The sequence below is a fragment of the Ursus americanus genome, chromosome 17 (genome assembly GCF_024610735.1).
Source record: "Ursus americanus isolate L20-20 chromosome 17, mUrsAme1.1.p, whole genome shotgun sequence".
Taxonomy (NCBI): domain Eukaryota; kingdom Metazoa; phylum Chordata; class Mammalia; order Carnivora; family Ursidae; genus Ursus; species Ursus americanus.
In genome coordinates, this window is record NC_142143.1 from 17,434,958 (window position 1) to 17,454,462 (window position 19,505).

Sequence of the window (19,505 nt, forward strand, 5' to 3'; positions counted from 1 at the left end):
TGAGAAATCACGCTTCGCAGAGGACCGGGAAAACACCGTGGGAAGAAAGCCCGCATAGACCTCAAGAGCGTGCCCGAGTCCCGGCCCCGGGAAGCCCCCGCCGAGCACGAAGGCCGCGGGACGGCGCCGCGCAGCCTCCGCAGAACCCGCCCGCCGCGGCCCGCAGCCTTTCTGCAGGATCCCGCTGCTGCGGCCGCTCCGCACACCCGGAGGAGGCGAGGCGGGGCGGGGCGGGGCCGCGGCCGGGGGCGGGGCCTGGGCGGGGCCGCGGCGGGCGGGCACGCGGGAGGCGCGGAGGGAGGGTGTCGCGCCGAGGGAAGCGGCCCGCGGCGGAGGGAGGGGAGGCCGAGTCCTGGAAGCGGAGCTCCGCGCTGGGACTGGTTCCTTCGCAGCCATTTTCTGTCCAACCAAACAGCCGATTGGAGACGGGAGCCAACCAGGGCTGCATTGGAGGTTTGTGTCTCGCTTCGGCCAATGATCGCTCCTAAACCGACTCCACTTTAGCTCGAATGAAATGTCCGTCTCCTCCCGGCGCCGTCCCCGCCGCCAACGCCGCCGCGGCCGGGGCCACTAGCCTCCCTCCCGCCCGCCCTCTCGCCCGGGGCCGGGGCCGGGGCTGGGGCCGGGCCGGCGCCTGCGAGGCCGCTCCCGCTGCGGGCCCCGCCGGGGAGCGGGCGCGGGGCCGCGGCGCGGCTCTTTGTGCGCCGGGCCGAGGAGCGGCGGGACGCGGGCCAGGCCGCCTCCTGCTCGCCGCCGCCGAGGTCCGGGCCCGAGGCCGAGGAGGGGGCACCGTCGGGCCCCCTCTCGGCGGCGCCCCGCCGGCCCCATTTTGTGCGGGGAGCCGAGCGGGGGGCGCTGCCCCGGACCCCGGCCCCGACCCTGCGCCCTTGGCCGGGCTGCCGCGCGGAGTCCCCAGGGGCGCCCCCCTCCCGCCCGCTCTCCCGCCCGCTGGCCCGAGGGGGCATGGCGGGGCCGGGCCGCTTTGTCTGCCCCGGCGCCCCGAGCGGGCGGGCGGCCGGCAGGCGTTGGGCGCGGGCCCGGGGCCTGGGCGGGCGAGTCGGGGGATGCGCGCCAGGGGCGGCCGCCCCGCACCGGCGAGACTGACAGTCGGCCGGGCCGGGCGGTGGGGCCGGGGCCAGCCCGCGCACCTTCGTGGGGAGGAAGCGAGGTCCCCGGGAGGAAGGAGTGGATTTGGTTTCCCCGCAGTCTGGCTTACACGTAAAGAATGCAGCCATCTGGCGGCTTGCGGTCCCTGGACTTGCCCCGAAGGTGGGAAGGAAGCCTTTCGGATTGGACTAAGGTTTAATCTTCGGTGGGAGGCGGGGAGGATCTGCCGGGCCTGAGGAGCAGTAGTCTTCGAGAACAAAGAATTACAGAGCACCCACAAGTCGTAATCTTGCCCAAAGTACTGTAACAAGACAATTTAAACAAGGTTAGGTAGCATACGACCTTAAAAAAAAATAGCATCCCACTAACCCGCATGGAGTCCACGGTGCCATGGTTCGTGCCACGAATCACTGGGGTGGTTTGGGCTTTCTTAGTTTGGAAACGAATCGGCAAAATAAAGTGGTAAGATAAACTGATCGATATAAGTGGCATTAATAAATAAGGGTTTTATTTGTAAAGTATTGAAAGTTTAACCAGAATTCCTTAAAAGGCAATTATTCCTTCCCCGCACTGCTCCTGTAGCTTAATTTAAGGATTCTATTGATGCAAAACTCTGGTTGTTGATGCCAAAGAATGGAGGGTGGAGGAAGGGTCTGCTGCTTTTCTTGGATACAAATTTGCATTTCTTCAAACATTAAACAGATGTATGCATTCCCTTGAGCTTTCACATATATCATAACCTGCCTTCAGGAAAATATGTACCATATGAGGTGACAGTGTTTATCTTTAATATATTGAATCTAAATATATACTGAGTCAACTATTTGGGTGAGAGAGTGTGGTGAGGTGTGCCCCCCCCCAAGCAAAGTACATAAATATATATAGCTCCATTATTTTAAGTGTACTGAGGATTTTCTTTTTCAAAGACACCCTTAAAAAACCGCTTCTAGCTACAAGGAAGGAATCTTCCGGGCAGTTTTGGGGTTAGAAAGAGGGCAATATTTAAAAAGAAATTAGACATTGCTTTTAAGATTATAGCAGAGTAGACAATGTCAGCCAGTCTTTGCTGCCTGGACTGACATTTAAAAAAATTCAATTCAGTGGCTACAGTTTTTTCTTCTGTTTACTAGATTTCATGCTCGAATGCATATCATTATTTTCTCTTCCTTTAAAATTAACACTGAAAGGATATGTTTTTGCTTTGCCCCTCCCCCCCAATTTAATTGCTTCACTTGAAAAAAAAGGAAAAGAGCAAATGAGAAATGGAGATTGTAACATTGTAATTGATACCAATTTATTCGGCTATTTAGGCCTTACAGTGAAAATGAAGTGCTATTCAGATGCAATTTTAGTCCAAAATGGTGGTTCTTTAAAATGATAAATAAAGGTCCTAATCGTGTTCCATGTATGTTCTCTGGGCAGCATATATCTTCTTTTTGGTATAATCTGAGGTGTTTAAAAGCACTGTATTCTGAGATATTCTTCTCCCCTTTTGAGCTTTTGGACTCCTAAATCTCACTCTAACGCATTAAGAAAATCATCACCGAAAAATTAAGTTGGGGCGTTTGTGTCTTGGTTGTTAATATTTTGAATAATTTAGATGTGGAAATTTTGGTCTCGTGCATGTAATTTGGGGTCTTGTGATGAATATTTATGATGAACATGACTAAATTCAGGGTTATGTTAGGAAAGCAGCTCCTCCCTGCCATAGAATTTCCTTTTTTGCAAGGTCTCCAAAATATATCTGCCAATTTAAGAAACCTTTATTGGGCACCTGGTTTTTTGCACTCTGTTGAATAAGAATAGTAGGTGAAATTATACGCGCCTTTTAAATTTTTACTAGGAAGAGGGCCTGTAGGCAATACGTTGTTACTACTAATAGATGTTTATCTTCTAGGTTGAAGTTGGGCGAAGATTAGACCCCTTTTTAGAAAGGTGTTCCTGAACACCACTGACAACACGGTTCTGACAGTATTTCATGACGGTAAGTATGTTTTACCATTTTGGTTGTTAATTAGATTTGGACAGTGACTAGCTGGAAACAAAATTATGCCTAATGTGTATTGGAGATCCCAAGTAGAATGAATGCCCTTCAAGTCTAGACAGACAGTACCCCTACTCACTCTTTCCTGTTGCTTCTTTCTTTTTTAGTGACTTGCCTGTATTGTTTCCTGTGGGCCCCTAAGTGCTGTGGAGGCTACAAGATAAAAAGCTTGTCCCAGCTCTTAAGAGGCTGTCTGTTTTGCTAGAAGGGCTTCAGTCGAACTGAATGCTTAGAGGACAATTATGCACAGAATGGGAAACGCAGGTTCTCAGGGTAGCAGAGATGAAAAGACCAGTGGGTGTAGGAGGCCCGGGTAGTTGCAAATGTCGTGGACTTAGCCTTGAAGGATGTGTGGGATTCGGATAGATGGAGGGTATCACTGAAAGCTAAAGGCTGAAGGCAGGGATGAGTAACTGTTGTTCAGGGGATGGGGAGTACATCTGCATTGTCCAAGTGGAGACTTCGTAGGATAATTTAGTGAGAGATACCAGTTTTGCTGTCTGGATGCTTAGTTCTGGATCTGCTACTGTATTTGTGATGTCAGGCATGTTACAACTTCCTTGAGCCATGACTCATGCCTCAGTCCTAAAATAAAAGAGCTGTACCTGGTGATCCTTAAATAAGGTGCTTTCTGGCGACTAAGATTTTTATCAGCCCTGAAGATAGAGTTGGAAACAAATTTAGTTAGGTTAAGTGGGGGATCCACTCATGAAAAGCCATGGAAAAACTAAGTTTGGATTTGATGCTGAAGACTTTTAGAACTGTTCTAGGTTCAGGAGCTATAGAAATGGTGTTGGAGTGAGATCCGTCTTAAAACAGTAGGTACCCTGGTAGGCTGGGTAGTAATGCAGTGGCAGTAGAGAAAGGAAGGACATAGCCAGGAAACTATTAAAAGAGGTAACAGCTTAGGTGGAACTTGGAGGAGATAGAAGAATCTAGATGGCACTGGTATAATTATCCTGGGCGGGTGGGATCACAGTAGTTGGAAAGCAGAGCAGGAGCTCTCATCCATTGCCTCCTTGCAGGACATGGGGAGGGTGAGTTTCATTTTTCCAAATCTTAAGTTGGCAGTGATGGGACATCAGAGATGTTCTTCTACAGGCATGGCTCGCTGGAGTGACAGGCAGGATATGGTTGTAGATTTAGAACTTTTAACATAGAAGTGGTATTTAACAAGTTCATTAAGAGACTGAGGGAAGAAAGAGGAAAGGATAACCTTGGATGAAACTAACAATTGGGAAGTGGGGAGGAAAAAATAAACCAGGAAGGGATATCACTTTGGAAATCAAGGGAGAAGAGAATTTCATGCATAAATGTGGGGTCCGGAGTGGCCGGCACTACCAAGAACAGCCAAGTAGGAATGAAGGCAAGATTATTAGCAACTTCCAAGAGCGGTTTCAGTATCCTGGAGGTGTGGAGAAGCATGTGCCAGGGAGCTGAAATAGGAATGGAGCGATGTGTGAGGACTGTCAGGGTGAGGGTGATAGCTAGCCAGGGGTGTGGAGCAGAATTACGGTTTTACGGGTCTGTATGTACTTCTGTGTGTTGAGTGAGGGAGCCTAAGCATGTTGAAGAAAGAGTGAAGCAGCTGGTCAGGGAGGATGGAAGAGCCATTAGAGGTGAGGAATCTTTGTGTTATTTCTTACCCTCAAAGAGATAAAAAGGAATTGGTCCAGAGAACAGGTGAAAGGGGTTATGCGAGAAAGAAAACCATGCCTGGAAAGAAGGATGAGAACTGTATTTGAAGGGACAAAAATAATACTAGGTTATGTTTGTTGAGTTATTACGTGTCATGCACTTTGCTAAGTGCTTTTTATATAATAACTTCACTTCTCTTAGCAACTCCATTTTAAAAATGGGAAAACTGAAGCACTAAGAGGATAGTAAATAAAGACATAACAGCTAGTAAGTGGGGACCCCAGCCTCAAACACGGGCGGTCTGTCCTGTGGGCCTGTGCTTTTCATACTGAACCCCGAACCACGTGCATTGCTTACATCCTGCAGCTATTGTCCTGGTTTGAGAAGCGACTTTAAATGTTTTTAATATACAGTCATTAGACCTAGAGCTTAGAGAGGGCAAAGTAAAGATTTAGGCTTATGGACTATAGGAAAAGCTATTAGGAACAGATACTGGAAAGTAGTTGGCATCTGAGACTCTGGACTTAAATCCCATTTACTCTGCCACTTTGGGCAGGTCCTTAGCCTTCTGTAACCTCCGTTTTCTCATCTTCTTCACGGGGTCATGAACATGGCATGAGATATTTGGAAAGTATTCAATAAATGTTAAACATATTAAAGAGGGAACTATTTCCCACATTTGTGCAGCAAATTATTAATATAATTTAATACTGCTACATCACAGAATTACAGAATAAAATGTATTAGCCAACTGACCATTGATTTCACATAATATTTTAGAGAATAGCAGTTCAGCTAAGTAATCAGAATAGTCAATAACATTAATTTAATGGATTGAACTACTCCTTATCCCTAGTTATCAGTTCTCTTGGCTCTAATGATTCGTCATCTTAGCCATTGTCTTGTCCCTCTCTGCATGCCCTTCCCTCTTCGTTGTCTGGATGAGGCCCAGCACTTTAGCTTCTCTGCTCTTCCACCAGCTACGATGTGATGTGTCATGACTGGTGGCACTGCACGTTTGTGGTCACCAGCTGTAGCTTGGCTGTCATTGCCCAGCGCTCCCAGGCCCTGCCTTCCCCCCCCCCCCCCCCGCCCATCTCCCCAGCTGCAAGAACGCCAGCAGCATGCCCGCGGTCCTTCCTGTGGTTCATGTTCACTCAGTCACCAGGTCTGTGGATGTGACCTCCTGAAAGCCCCTTTCCCGTCCCCTTGATCTCCACTGCTGTTGTCCTGGACTGATCTGGAGAAGGAGTGTTCATCATATTGCCTGAATTCATGCTCTGACTGCAGCCTCATGGTCCTTCGTGGTCCTCTGCCCCCATTCTTGCTCCCCTCAGTCCATTTCTACACTGGACTCTAGCCAGAGTGACCTTTTAAAGAAGAAGTCTAATTTGCACGGTTTTGCTAAAACTCCCCTTTGATTTGCTCTTGTCCATAAGGCACTGCTTGATCTAGCCTCTATTTAGTCCATTCTAGTCCACCAGTACTAGATTCCTGTTTCCTTTGCCTGGAACATTCTTTTCCCATTTGTCCTTGCCTGACTGATTTCTGTCTATCTTTTGGTCTCCATTTAAATGTCATTTCCTGTGACCGCTTTCTTGACTCCCCAGACTCGTGTGGGTGCAATAAGCTCTCAAAGCATATAACAGAACACCTTTGTTTTCCTTAGCATTTGGCACTAGCAATTAGGTGACTGTAATTATTTAAAAGCTATATATAACATTTACTGAGTACTCCTATTATACTATGCTGAGGCTTTCCATGGTAAGTCCTGTCTCATTCCACTTGCTCAAAGTCTCATGGCAAGTAAGTAGGAAGGAATTCAAACCAGGTGATAGGATTCCAGAGCCTGTGCCTTGGAAGTATTAATAGACTACAGTCCCCACTCCTTTCCCCTGCCACTAGTTTACGTAATACTTGTCTTCCCTGCAAGATGAGGACAGAGATCTTGTCTATGTTGTTGACTAGGCTGCATCCCCAGCAGATAGCACAGACCTGATAAATACCAGATGCTTACTTGGTAAATATTTGTTGACTGGCTTACTTAAAATCTCTAGCCTATTTTGAATATCTTTATAGGCATTTTAGACCTTGAAAAAGCCTTTGGGATGTATCCAACAAGTATCCCTGCCTCCTTTCCCCACTCGTATTATATATGTGAGTGGCTAGCATATTGTAAGCATCAAAGATGAGGCTTAATTTGTTACTAAGTGCGTTGGGGATTCAAAGAAGGGGACACTAATTTTGGGCTTGCAGATTTCAGGAGGATGGGAGAACACTGGGACTAAAGTATGGGGCAGGATTTGAAGGTAGAAAGACAGGAGAGAAAGACAGAGGTGTGATGAAATGACAGAAGAGCTACGACTTGCAGACCCAAAGACACACACAGCTGAGCCTCCCACGTGCAGCTTACCGTCGAGGAGGGAGGACGGGCTGTCTGTCTCCGGCGTACACTGCGCGGAGCACAGCTCCTTGGCAGCTTCCCTTTCTTCCATTCTGACATCTCTGAAATACTTTCGGTATTTTTTAGAAGACTGAGGTTTAGAGGCTTATGCTGTGAATCCAGTGATAATCTTGCTGCTAATTCCAGTGCAAGACAAGATAATGTGATTTAAACTTTTTGCCTTTAGTACTTTTTTTTATGCTGTATTTATAAATTAATTGATCTCCCAGACATACACGTCCCCACCCCGCCCCAACAAAGATTTGTTTCCAGTCGTAGGTGCTGAAACAACCACTTTGGTCTTTTCTCCTGAACCTTGATCTCCCTACTCTCCCTTAGGGCATTGTAAAAACTAGTCCGTTCACAGCGATCCTGATTGAGCTGTCTTCCGTGGCTAAAAACTCCATCATCATATCTATTAAAGACCACTCTCCTAGTACCTTGTTAGCACTGTAGGATTAAAATAGTGTTTTATTTTTGGGTAATGTTTCACATTAGGCGTTTAAGATGGGGAAGGGGATACTATTTCCATTTTATATAGAAGTACGTTTAATGGATAGGGATGCTGTTTTCAGGGATCAGCAGGAGAGTCAGAATCAGAGCTCACTGTCGTTTACTACCTTTTAGAAGCCACTCAGAAGTATCAACATTATTAAAGGAGGTGAATTCTATTCTCTAGCCCCTTAGAAAACTATATAGATGATGGAAATGTATCTTTATCTACAAATAATTAGACACCACAGTCAACAGATGTATCAAGGAAATGCCATATTATCGAAGACTTGGAAACTAGCCTCCTGTTTTACTAGTAGATGAAAATCCAGCAGAGCCAGAGGACACGACGTGCTACACAAGGACTTAAAGGGTGCAGTTAATAACATTAAACTTGTTATCAGGGTCCCGCCCTGATAAACATGTGGGATCAAGTGTCTTTGATTTGGCCTCGAAGCGTGTATCGATTGTGCTTAATTTTTGCTATGCTTTTTATTCAGGTAATGGATTTACAAATTTTCCACACACAAATAGTTAGCCTGGAAAGACTTCCAGGATTTGCCATGTTGGTGAAATGGAATGGAGACAGTTCAGGGCTTATGGTTCAGTTTTCTCCAGGTTTTCCCTCTTAGAATTCTTATAGCTCTGAGCAAACTTAAAATTAAGCAGGTTTCTTTTAAAATAGTAATTTTAATTCTCATTCTTGTCTGTGGTTATAATTTTACTGTCTTTATGTGCAGATCTCCAATCTCCCTGGCCTCTCCTTTTTTCTCTAAAGAATCTGAAGTTTGAGGGCGGTGAGGGGGGGGAACTGTTGAGTAGAATTAGAGATGATAGGCTTGTTCAAAGTATGGGTGTGCTTTCAGGTTGCACGGGCCCAGATTTGTGCAAGGAATCTACATGCTTCCCATAGCAAACAGCAGTTTGAACTAAGACACTGGCTCTTTTGGAACTGTGAGCAGAGAAAGTTTGCAGCAGGAGCAAAAGGATTTGTGTAGGACCATCAGGCTGTAGCAGGAGAGAGGAAAGTGACGGAAATTGGTGACTTTTAGGTGACTACTAAGCTGACTTTGGCTTTGCTTGTCATTCCAGGGACAAGCTAGGTTGTAAGTCAGGGTTGTCTGCACTATATGTGAAGATGATGCAATTGAAAAGAAAGAGGTGTGTGTTTTAGATTCATTTCCTTGTTTTGTTTCCCTGTTGATCTTAATGCTTATCACCCACAGAGGGTAGGCAGGGGAATCTTGAATCACTGGAAAATTATCAAAAGGTTTCCAAATCAAGAGATACAAATGTAAGCTTGATGCCTTGAAAATTAATTGACCCATCCTATGACAGTTTATGAGCATTGACTCTGTTATGTTTTTTAGACAAGTTTTATTGAAGAGTATTGCAAAACTTCTTTCCTCATAGATGGATGGCGACAGTGCTACGACAGATGCTTCTCAGCTAGGCATCTCTGCGGACTACATCGGAGGAAGCCACTATGTGATACAGCCTCATGATGGTGAGAAAGCCGCAATTAAAGCATTCCCCAGTAGACACAACTTAGTGACTTTGAAAATTACATTAAAGTGATATTCCAGGTTACTTTTGTCTTTACAGGAAAATTAGCAATCTTGTGTCAGAGTTCAGTGATAGTCTAAAACAAGGCTGTTTTTTTATTAGAAATAGTCATCAAAAGAGTGATGAGTTCTAGAAAAGAGTTCTAGAAAAGTATGTTTCGGGGGCACCTGGGTGGCTCAGTTGGTTAAGCATCTGACTCTTAATATTAGCTCAGATCTTGATCTCAGGGTTGTGAGTTCAAGCCCCTCATTGGGCTCCATGCTGGGTGTGGAGCCATCTTTAAAAAGCATACTTTTCTTTTTTTTTTTTTTTTTTTTTTTTTGAGAGCTCGTGTGCAGGGGTGGGGAGGGCAGAGGGAGAGGGAGAGAGAGAATCCCAAGTAGGCTCCATGCCCAGCACGGAGCCCGACGCAGGGCTTGATCTCACGACTCGGAGGTTAAGACCTGAGCTGATATCAAGAGTTGGATGCTTAACTGAGCCACCCAGGCGCCCCTGAGATATATTTTTAGGAGGCATTTGGGGGTGGGTGATTAGTTACTTCATCTGGAAACAGATACATGTAAAAATGTAACTTGAAAAAAAATTGTAACTTGAATCAGCTTAAGTGCCTTTTTTTTTTTTTTAAGATTTTATTTATTTATTTGACAGAGAGAGAGCACAAGTAGGGGGAGCAGCAGGCAGAGGGAGAGGCAGGCTCCCCACCCAGGAGGGAGCCCAACTTGGGGCTCAATCCCAGGACCCTGGGATCATGACTCGAGCTGAAGGCAGATGCTTAACTAACTGAGCCACCCAGGCGCCCCGCTTTTCTTTTTTTAATACATAGAAAGAGTACGTATGACTTACAGGATACTGCCTTTAGTTAAAAAGGATATTACTGGTACTGTGAAAGCTTCAGTTATATCTGAGTCTATATAATTTGAGGATTCACTTTTGTAAGAATGTCGGATTAGTGCTACAGCTTTGTTCAAAAACTTACTACATTAGTATTAATCCAATTGGGTCAGTAATATTCAAGTCCACTTTTTCCATTCTATATAAACTTGGCTTTGTATAGTATAACCTCTTAATCTGGCAATATGCAAGGAACCATAGATCGTAATCTGTAAGTTTTCTAGCTAAGTTATGTAACAAATATGAGTATTTCTTCTGTGGAAGATGCTATACCAAGTTCGAGGAAGTACACGGAGCTAATCCCTGGCCTAAGGTAGCAAACATCTAATAGGATGAGAAATAAAAAGAATTATAAAGTATGTCGGAAAAGACACAGAGAAGCAGCACTTTGTGATATTTTGTGAAAGGAGAGATCACTTCTGAAGGTGCTGTGGAGATGTTTTTGAGCTTTTTTGAGAATGGATAGGTGAGGTTTTAGTGGGCAGAGTTGAGGAAAAAAGGATTTGAGGCAGTGGGTTTGAAACTAATGAGTAGGTTCGGTTATGGCTGTGAGAAAATTGTGAAGGGACTGCTATCCTCCTCCCTAAAAATGACTAGGAAATGAACCAGGATGGTTCTTATCTTAGATCATTTCAGGTAGTCTTCTCTATCTTGAAGTAAAGATGACGAGGAACTTTAAACCTGTCATTTTTATTTCTCTAGATACTGAGGACAGCATGAACGATCATGAAGACACAAATGGCTCAAAAGAAAGTTTCAGAGAACAAGATATCTATCTTCCAATTGCAAATGTAGCAAGGATAATGAAAAATGCCATACCTCAAACAGGAAAGGTAATGCGCAGGAGAAGTTTTACCGCGGTTTCTTTTTCCAGGGGAGAGGGGAGCGCAGACCTACGTGAGTGTGTATTTCCTGAACACAGTCAGCTATCGATTTCAGCCACTCAGCCTTCCAGCAAGTCAGCAGCTCTTTCAGTGCTACACACTCAGTTACTGAGCAGGACTCCATTGGCAATTCCCACGTGTCCGTCCCCCCGCCCCCGCCCCGCTTCCTCCTCCCCCACTTGAAGTAAATAAAATAAAATTAAGAATCTCCTTTAAAACAGGTGCATTATCAGAACCATCAGGTGTGGGCATATGGAGTTGTGACTTCTATCATGTTGCAACAAAATTGGGTCATTTCGGACTGATATGGAAAAAATCCTTACATTTGGAAGCAACTATTTTTATATAATCATAAATATTAATGTACATTTAAATTTAACTGGCATGATTTTTTTTAAGTAGTTCTGTCTTGAGATCGACAGTCGTATAGACAGTTATTTATACCAACTTAAAAAAAACTTGTCACTCTACTCATCACTTGGTCTGAATTAAAAGCCACGTTTTTATATTATTTTCTATTGCATAATAAGCTTTCTTCTCGTAGCTTATAAAGTGCTTACGAAAGTAATAAAGCTCACAAAGAGATATATTAAAATACAGAGCTAAGCCTAGAAGTTCCAGTATGAGAGGTCCTCCTAATGTTTTAAGGGGAAATAAAGCACAACTGCTGATTACTGTTTCTATTGCTAGGCCCGCGCGGCCCAGTACCTCAGGCCACCAGCCCCACGCGGTTATTGAGCACTTGAAATGTGGCGAATCTGAATGAAGATGTGCTATGAATGTAAAGCATACTTCCGATTGTGCAGGCTTAGTGTGAAAAAAAGAATGAAAATACCTCAGTTTTAAAATGGATTCTGTGTTTAAATGATAATATTTTAGGTTTATTGGCTGAATAAAGTAGATTATTAACATTAATTTCACCTTTTTTTAAGCATAGCTACGGGAACATCTAAAGTTATGTGCGCGGCCGGCATGATATTACCTGGCGGCCCTCGCTCACTCCTCTCCGTACAGTAGGCGTGGCGGCGGAGGACAGTGTGTCCCAGCAAGGGGTCTGCTGTTCTGTTAGAAGCGGCTTTGCGATTGCGCGCTTTAATTCATCAGAGTTTCCCTTTGCCCGTACCCTTAAAAGAAGAATTGTTTTTAAAATGAAGTGGCAGGTGTGTGCTGCTTTTTAATAAACTCCAAACCTGTACCTGACACTTGGTATCTTCAGTAATAAAAATGTCACCAGATGTCATTATTCCATTCCCTTGTAAGCCTTACATGAATTCAATGTTTTGTCTTTTTAAAATTTTCTGGTGTCCGTATTTGTGGAAATGCTAGGACAGAGGAGTGATACCTGAGTCTAGCCCACCGAATACTACATACACCATGGGACTGATTTTCTTGGGGCACTTGGCTAGTAAGATTTCATCTTCATGGGATGGTAGGGACATCCAATGATTGCTTTTTTCCTTAAGTTATATCTTTTTTCCGTGAATAGTTGTCAAGGCTTCTCTTACTGGTATTTGCCTTTTAATCTCACTCCAAGGGTTGGAATTTTGATAGCACACATTATGTCAATGTAATTAGCATATTAGTTCAAAGATGAAATGTTAACAGCCACGACCTGAAATTTGTACTCTTCTGAATAGCTTTTTATTTTTGTAGGTTGTTAGGAAGGGGATGGTTATATTCCCTGCAAATTTACCTGTGATCTTTCTCTTCAGATTGCAAAAGATGCCAAAGAATGTGTTCAGGAATGTGTGAGTGAGTTCATCAGCTTTATAACATCTGAAGCAAGTGAAAGATGCCATCAAGAGAAACGGAAGACCATCAACGGAGAAGATATTCTCTTCGCCATGTCGACCTTAGGCTTTGACAGTTACGTAGAACCCCTAAAACTATACCTTCAGAAATTCAGAGAGGTAAGTAAAATGCCTTCCGTTATGCTTTTAAGAAACTCAGATATACTATTCACTTTAACTTTTTAGATGTATCATGCATCAGAAGAAGTATATAATCACTTACATTACTGTATTTCAATAGTATGTCCTTTCTTTTTCCCTTTGTTACAAATGACATCATAGTTGTGTAATGACTGAAAGCCTGGCCTCTGGATTCCAGCCACCTGAGGCTGAGTCCCAGCTCCACCACATGTGACCTCGGGCAGATTATTTAAATACGTTAGGCCTTGGTTTCGGGGTCTGTAAAGTGAGGTTAGTAATAGTACCTATCTCCCAGGGTTATTGAGAGAACTAAGTAAATAATCTACGTATAGCCCTTAGCTTGGCATATAGTGAACACTCTGTAATGGTAACACATGCTGTGGTTATTATTAATTTAAAAGAGGTAGCACCTCAAAGCTTGGGGCCTCCTGGATAAGAAAAAGGGAATTCTAACCGTATCCCTTTCTTATTAAATTCTTCTGCATTTCCTTTTGGGTTTATCTTTGCCCGTGGTATGAATTTTGTGGGAATAAATTGAGATCAGCATATTTATTTCCACACTCTAACTTGGGTGTCAGATTCACATTGCTTTCAGAATACTTTCTTAATAGCTTTAATGTTAGAATCCCATTGAGTTAGTGTTATATGCATCATCAAATGATTAAAGTAGGAAGAGAATGTATACATTCTTTCCGGTACTTTTCCAAATCTTTTGCATCATAGAACCTTAGAGTGAATGGATGGAAACTTAGAGCTCTTTGGTCCAAACTGTAATTTTGATTTAGGAATTTAAGACTTTAAACTTGCTGTTATAGTACTGCCCATTTGGCTGAGAGCTATATATATATATATATATATATATATATATATACAGTTAAATGATAATTTGGATCATTTATAGATTTATGAGCTGAACATTTATAGTATTTTGCAGACTACTTCATCTGTAAGTAGACTTCTATTTTCCTTTTGATGTAGTGTGGAATTAGAATAATTTTATTTTTATCCATAAATATTTTAGATTTTCTAGGTCATTACTAACACTGTCTTGTGATGATTACTGCTTATATAAAACGTTAGCATTTTGAAGGGTCTCTTCATATGTAATTAACCAGAAGTGTAAATAAATACTCTGTGCAGTGTTTGTAATAATAGAGCTCCTAATTTTAGGAAATAAGCATTCTCATCTAGAAAACAGTTTCTTTTGAATACCAGTGATTGCTTTTTTGATTTTTCCTTCCCCAGGCTATGAAAGGAGAAAAAGGCATTGGTGGAACAGTCACAGCTACAGATGGACTAAGTGAAGAACTTACGGAGGAAGCATTTAGTAAGCAGCGTTATGATACATTTATGCAACTAAATTTGTTCTTATAGGTCATGTAGTTTGTTAGTAGTTATTAATACTAAATGTAGTGGTACTTTTGGAATATCAGCCCTGCGTATTTTGACATAGCACTAGTTTGAATAGTTCTTACTTATTTGAAGTCAGTGAGGGATAAGTGTAGAAATTTATATTTTGCAGACATTATAATCTTTCACCCATAGTTCTGATTTCCATAGCCCCTAGTTTTTGGTTTAAGATTCACATGAGATAGGAATATTGAGAATTGTAGCTTGTAATATAAAATCTTGTGATTTAAATAAATTTGAACTGAAGGGTTTTTAAAAAAAATTCAATACGGGTGCCTGGCTGGCTCCGTTGGAGGAGCGTGCAACTCTTGATCTCGGGGTTGTGGGTTTAAGCCCCACATAGGGTGTAGAGATTACTTAAAAATAAAAAATCTTAAAAAAAAAAAAAAAAGAATATTGTCAAATTGGTGAAATAAAGGTCTGTGGTGATTCTATTTCTCATATAAAATTTACAGGCATATATTTTGTGTTTCTCATACATAAAATACATGCTGCTTAGTTAACGTTAAGTGTGATCCCAGCTAAGCCCCACGGTATAGGTCTGCTTCTGAATTAGAAACCCCGTCTGGTCTCTGCAGATTTCTACACATGCGCAGTCAGCTCAGGTACATTTCAGAGAAATGAAGATTCAGAAAATTGGAAACTTGCAATAGAAAAAATGTGCTTTTTACAGAGCTTTTTTTTTTTAATGCTAAATTTGAGGGTTTATGATTTTGTCCAAGATTACATTGATTAGTGGCAGAATCGTAATGAGACATTAACAGCACGACTTTAAGGTTCAGACCCAGAGAGTAGATGTGATTCTTTTCCTGCTTTTACCTTTTTTTTTGTCTTCCAGCGAACCAGTTACCAGCTGGCTTAATAACTGCAGATGGTCAGCAACAAAATGTTATGGTTTATACGACGTCGTATCAACAGGTAAAATGCAACCTTCTTTGTAGTTTAAATTATCTTAAAAATTGATTGTATCCATTGATTTTTAGTTAATTTCAACACATTACAGCTGACCCTTGAACAACACGGGTTTGAATTGCACTGGTCCACTTAATATGCAGATTTTTAATACAGTACTGTAGGTATGGTTTTTCTCTTATGGTTTTCTTAATAATATTTACTTTAGCTAGTGTTGTACGAATACAGTATATAATACATATAACATACAAAATATGTGTTAATTGACTTTTTAATGTTATTGGTAAGGCTTCTGGTCAACCATAGGCTATTAAGTTTTTGGAGGGGTCAAAAGTTATATGAGGATTTCCAACTGTGCAGAGTCTGGCACCCCTAACCCCTGTGTTGTTCAGGATTAACTGTATTATTATTAAGGACCTGATAAAGGAGGATGTTAAAAATTGCTTTCTCAAAATATATAATTGTGTATTCTCTTACTGATTAAAAATATGTATACACATATTTGTATTTGCATAGATTTCTAGAAAGATGCATAAGAAATTATTGAAGTGGCTCCCTTGGGTGGACAGAATGGCGATCTGGGAGTGGGAAGTAGAGTTATTTCTCATTGTCTGTTGTTTTTACTCTTTGAATGTTTATAATATACATGGTTTGGTTTTGTTTTTTTACAATATATATGTTATTTTTAAAATATTTTTTTTCTTTAATTCTCAATTTAAATTTTCTGACCTTAGATTTCTGGTGTGCAACAAATTCAGTTTTCATGATCTGAAGAAATGGTGGCATGGGGAGTAGAGAGAAGCAAAAGAGTCTGTACGATTCTGGAAACAGAGACATTTAGAAGGAAGTGACTGGGGAAAAGATGTCTCTTTGTATATTAAATAGCTGTAATGTAGCTTCCTGATGCTTGACTAATTGAGGTGTTAATTCTGACTTGAGAATCTTTTTCATGAATGATTTTAAAGAAAAATTTGGATTTTAAAGGTATTAAAATATTTTTGTTTTGTACGAGAGTTTGTTGCTCTGTATGACTCCTGTATGCATTGTATATTGCAATTTATTACTGTCAGAGATTTGTAGACAGTTTCTTATTTTCATATTGAATCATGTTACTTTTGTAATTCAAGTAAGCAGCTGGGTTAATTCATGATGTTTGCCCTTTTAATAAAATTTAAGGGTAGAGTTCATTTTGAATGCAAGTTGCCTTTATTATAAATTTGAGTTTGTCTTGGTTATGTAATATCTTGCATGGTAACCTAGCTAGATTTTTAGCATTTGCCATATTTATTAAAATTAATTTTTTGTAAAACATTCATAGCTTAAGCAGCACCATTTTTTAAAAATGTAATTGAAAACTGAAGTGCGAAGGCAGAAGCAAACACTGTCCGCCCTATTAAACTTGGTGCCGTTAACAGTGTTTACACTGTTCATTGTGCCTGGTAAGATAGTTTTAGTTTATTGGAATGTTTGTTAAGACCAGATTTATTTCTGAGTTACATAGTGAGTGTCGGAATTCATTTAAGTTTAATGTAGTCCTAATGCTGTTGAAATGGTGCCCTTTCATTTTTATATGATTTTTCCAAAGCATATCTTCAAATACTATAGTATCCTCTTCCAGAAGAGGAATTTTATAGTCTGATGGTAAATGTCCTCGTTTTACCTTTTTAATTGAAGTGTCAAGTTTCCTAATTATACTATGGGAACCAGGAAACGTCAGACATCATTGTGTGTATACAGACCTTTCTCTGCATGGGTGAGTGAATGCAGTGGAGAAGAGAGTGAGTGCTACGAATGGTGTGAAACAGAAGCCCCAACTTCTAGTGCGCTGTCTTGATCTTTGCAATAAACTAAACTTAGATAATGTAACTTTGTATACTTTAGTAGTATGTTCCTTTTTTAAAGTGAAGATTTGTATTTTCTCATTTGTTCTTTTTGGTGGTAATTAACCTGAATGTTTTGGGTTTTTTTTAATATCAACAATTGCTATTGTATAGTTTGCCTAAAAGACAATTTAAATGTCATCTTGGAAGGATACTCAAATTTATAAACAGAAGGCTTTTGTAGATACAGGCTGAACAGAAATATCTGGAGACCTTGGGGGCACATCTGGGATAATCTGAGGTTAGTAACTCCCTCACTACCTTCCCATTTAAAAAATAATCTTCATTACAGAAAATTCAGATAGGCAAGAAAAGGGATGGGGCGTTAAGCAAAATCAACTATCATCCTACTATGTTGAAATAACCAATGTTAATATTTTGGTAAATATCATTTGTCCTTTTACTTTGCTAAATATGTATATTTTTATAAAAATGGGCTCATACTTGCATACTGTTTTGTAACCTGCTTTTTTCACTTAACAATATATTGTAAACATCTTTCCCAGGTCATTACATAGTCTTTTATTTTTATTCATTTATTATTCTGTTGTATGGCTGAACCATAATTTATTTAATCCTCTACTGGACATTTTGACTATATGCATCTTTTCACAGTTATAAACTACACTTCACTGAATTTTGTGTACATCCATGACTGTTTTCTTAAAATAAATTTTTAAAAGAATTGCTAGGTTAACAGATACATACAATTTTAAGCTTTTCAATATTTCCATGTTAGTGTATTTCTGAAATAGTTTCCATTTGATCCAGGCAGTATATGAGTATGTAACTGATAAAAGCACTTGGTCTTTGTTTATCAGATTCTTTCTCTAAAATTAAAGATTGGGTTATGTTTGAATATCAAGATAAGGAATTAGACAACTTTAAGATTTATATCAATATAAACCAAAGCAAATGTCTAAATGTAGTAATTTGTTGGTAGTACTGAAACTCTAGGTAAAACCAGGTCAACTTGGGGTTCTATGGCCTTGCTCCTCTGGAAGAGCTCTCACCTTCTGCATGTGTCGGGCACATACTCTCTTTTTATGCACGTGGGAGGGAGCGTCGGCTTCTTACGTGGCCTGTGTTGCATTTCAGTGAATGTCATGTTTTCTTCCCTTGGAACTTAAGTAGATAAGCTCCTACATTAACCTGAAAGTGTTTTCTTTATAACTTTGTAGATACTGCTTTTAGGAGTATTTGAGAGAGAAACGGGCTTCAGTGACTAAGTCATAAACAGGACTTTAGTAGCTTCTGTCTCTCCCCTCATTGCCTTATAACAGAGATGCTTTAGCCCAGAGAGAATGATTATTTTTTTAATGCTACCTTCCTAATGTCATATACTTGGGTATGATGATGTATTAAGCTGTTTGTGTTTCTTTTCCTCCAATAGTGTAATACCTATACAGTATTTTCCTTTCCTCAAAAATATGCCTTATTGCCTGTTTTCTGGATCGCCTTAGTGGGTTACAGGAATACCAGTTACCTTTAGTAACACAAATTGAACATAGTTATGAGGGCCAACTAAAAGGATTTCTGCAGGAGTACCAATTGAGCATGATAAATGAAAAAAAATAGTTTCTGACATTTGCCAAGAATAAAAATCTTGTAGCACAAGATTTTAAAAATCTATAAATTTTCTCTTCAGGGAAAGTTATTTTATTAACAGTCCAAAGACAATATTTGTTGCTTTATGTGATAAAATACATTTCTGAATCAATCAAATGATACCAGGTTAAGATCTATACCAAAAACTAGGCTACCCTAAATGTATATTTTGGGTTTCTCTGAATTAGACAACTTTATATATGTTTATGTAATAATTTATGTATATTGACCTTAAACTCATATTAAGTCATAGTGTATTCATGAGTAAAAAATAGAACAATCTCAACTAATTTTATTTCTTAAGGAACTATACTACATTGTCTGAAAAATATTCAGGTTTAATGTATGGTTTCTTTTAGAGCTAGAAATGTTACTCTGCTTACTTCCCCAGGTTTCACTTCCTCTTTCTTGATATGCCTCAGTCAGCCTGGTCTCTTGGCTCCTGTACCATGTTCTTTACCGCCTCTACCCGCTTATACTTCCTGCTACCTAGAACATTCTTTCTCTTCCTGTGTCTGGCTAAGTCTCACTCATCCTTCAGGTTTTAGTTTAAGCTTCATCAGAAAAGCCTATAAAGCTTCTGTTACACCTTCATACTAATTACCAAATAGAGAAAATAGCACCACCCAAACTGCGTAGCTTTGTACACAGTATTTGCTGGCTGCCAGAGCCGCTTAGACATTTCTTTGAAGACTACAT

General features: G+C 40.9%; 1 protein-coding gene across 5 annotated transcripts; it reads left to right on the forward strand.

The window, feature by feature from the left end:
- The first annotated feature begins 303 nt into the window (after positions 1-303).
- Positions 304-17,708, forward strand: NFYB (nuclear transcription factor Y subunit beta). 5 transcript variants are annotated; one of them, XM_087868802.1, is made up of 8 exons: positions 304-453; positions 3,005-3,091; positions 9,095-9,231; positions 10,884-11,014; positions 12,778-12,975; positions 14,242-14,323; positions 15,245-15,324; positions 16,053-17,708. In XM_087868802.1, the coding sequence occupies exons 3-8, from the start codon at positions 9,138-9,140 to the stop codon at positions 16,083-16,085; spliced, it is 618 nt and encodes a 205-aa protein (XP_087724928.1). In that variant the 5' UTR covers positions 304-453; positions 3,005-3,091; positions 9,095-9,137; the 3' UTR covers positions 16,086-17,708. The 5 variants fall into 5 exon arrangements, with proteins under 5 accessions (XP_087724928.1, XP_045636015.1, XP_087724927.1 ...); XM_045780059.2 differs by having other exon boundaries at positions 9,138-9,231; XM_087868801.1 differs by lacking the exon at positions 304-453 and adding an exon at positions 784-1,269.
- Positions 17,709-19,505: the final 1,797 nt, after the last annotated feature.

Bases quoted from the DNA above. Each gene is read 5' to 3' on its own strand.
- NFYB (XM_045780059.2), top strand. The intron at 9,232-10,883 runs GTGAGAAAGCCG...TTATTTCTCTAG, and splicing joins TGTGATACAGCCTCATGATG to ATACTGAGGACAGCATGAAC. The intron at 11,015-12,777 runs GTAATGCGCAGG...CTTTCTCTTCAG, and splicing joins CCATACCTCAAACAGGAAAG to ATTGCAAAAGATGCCAAAGA.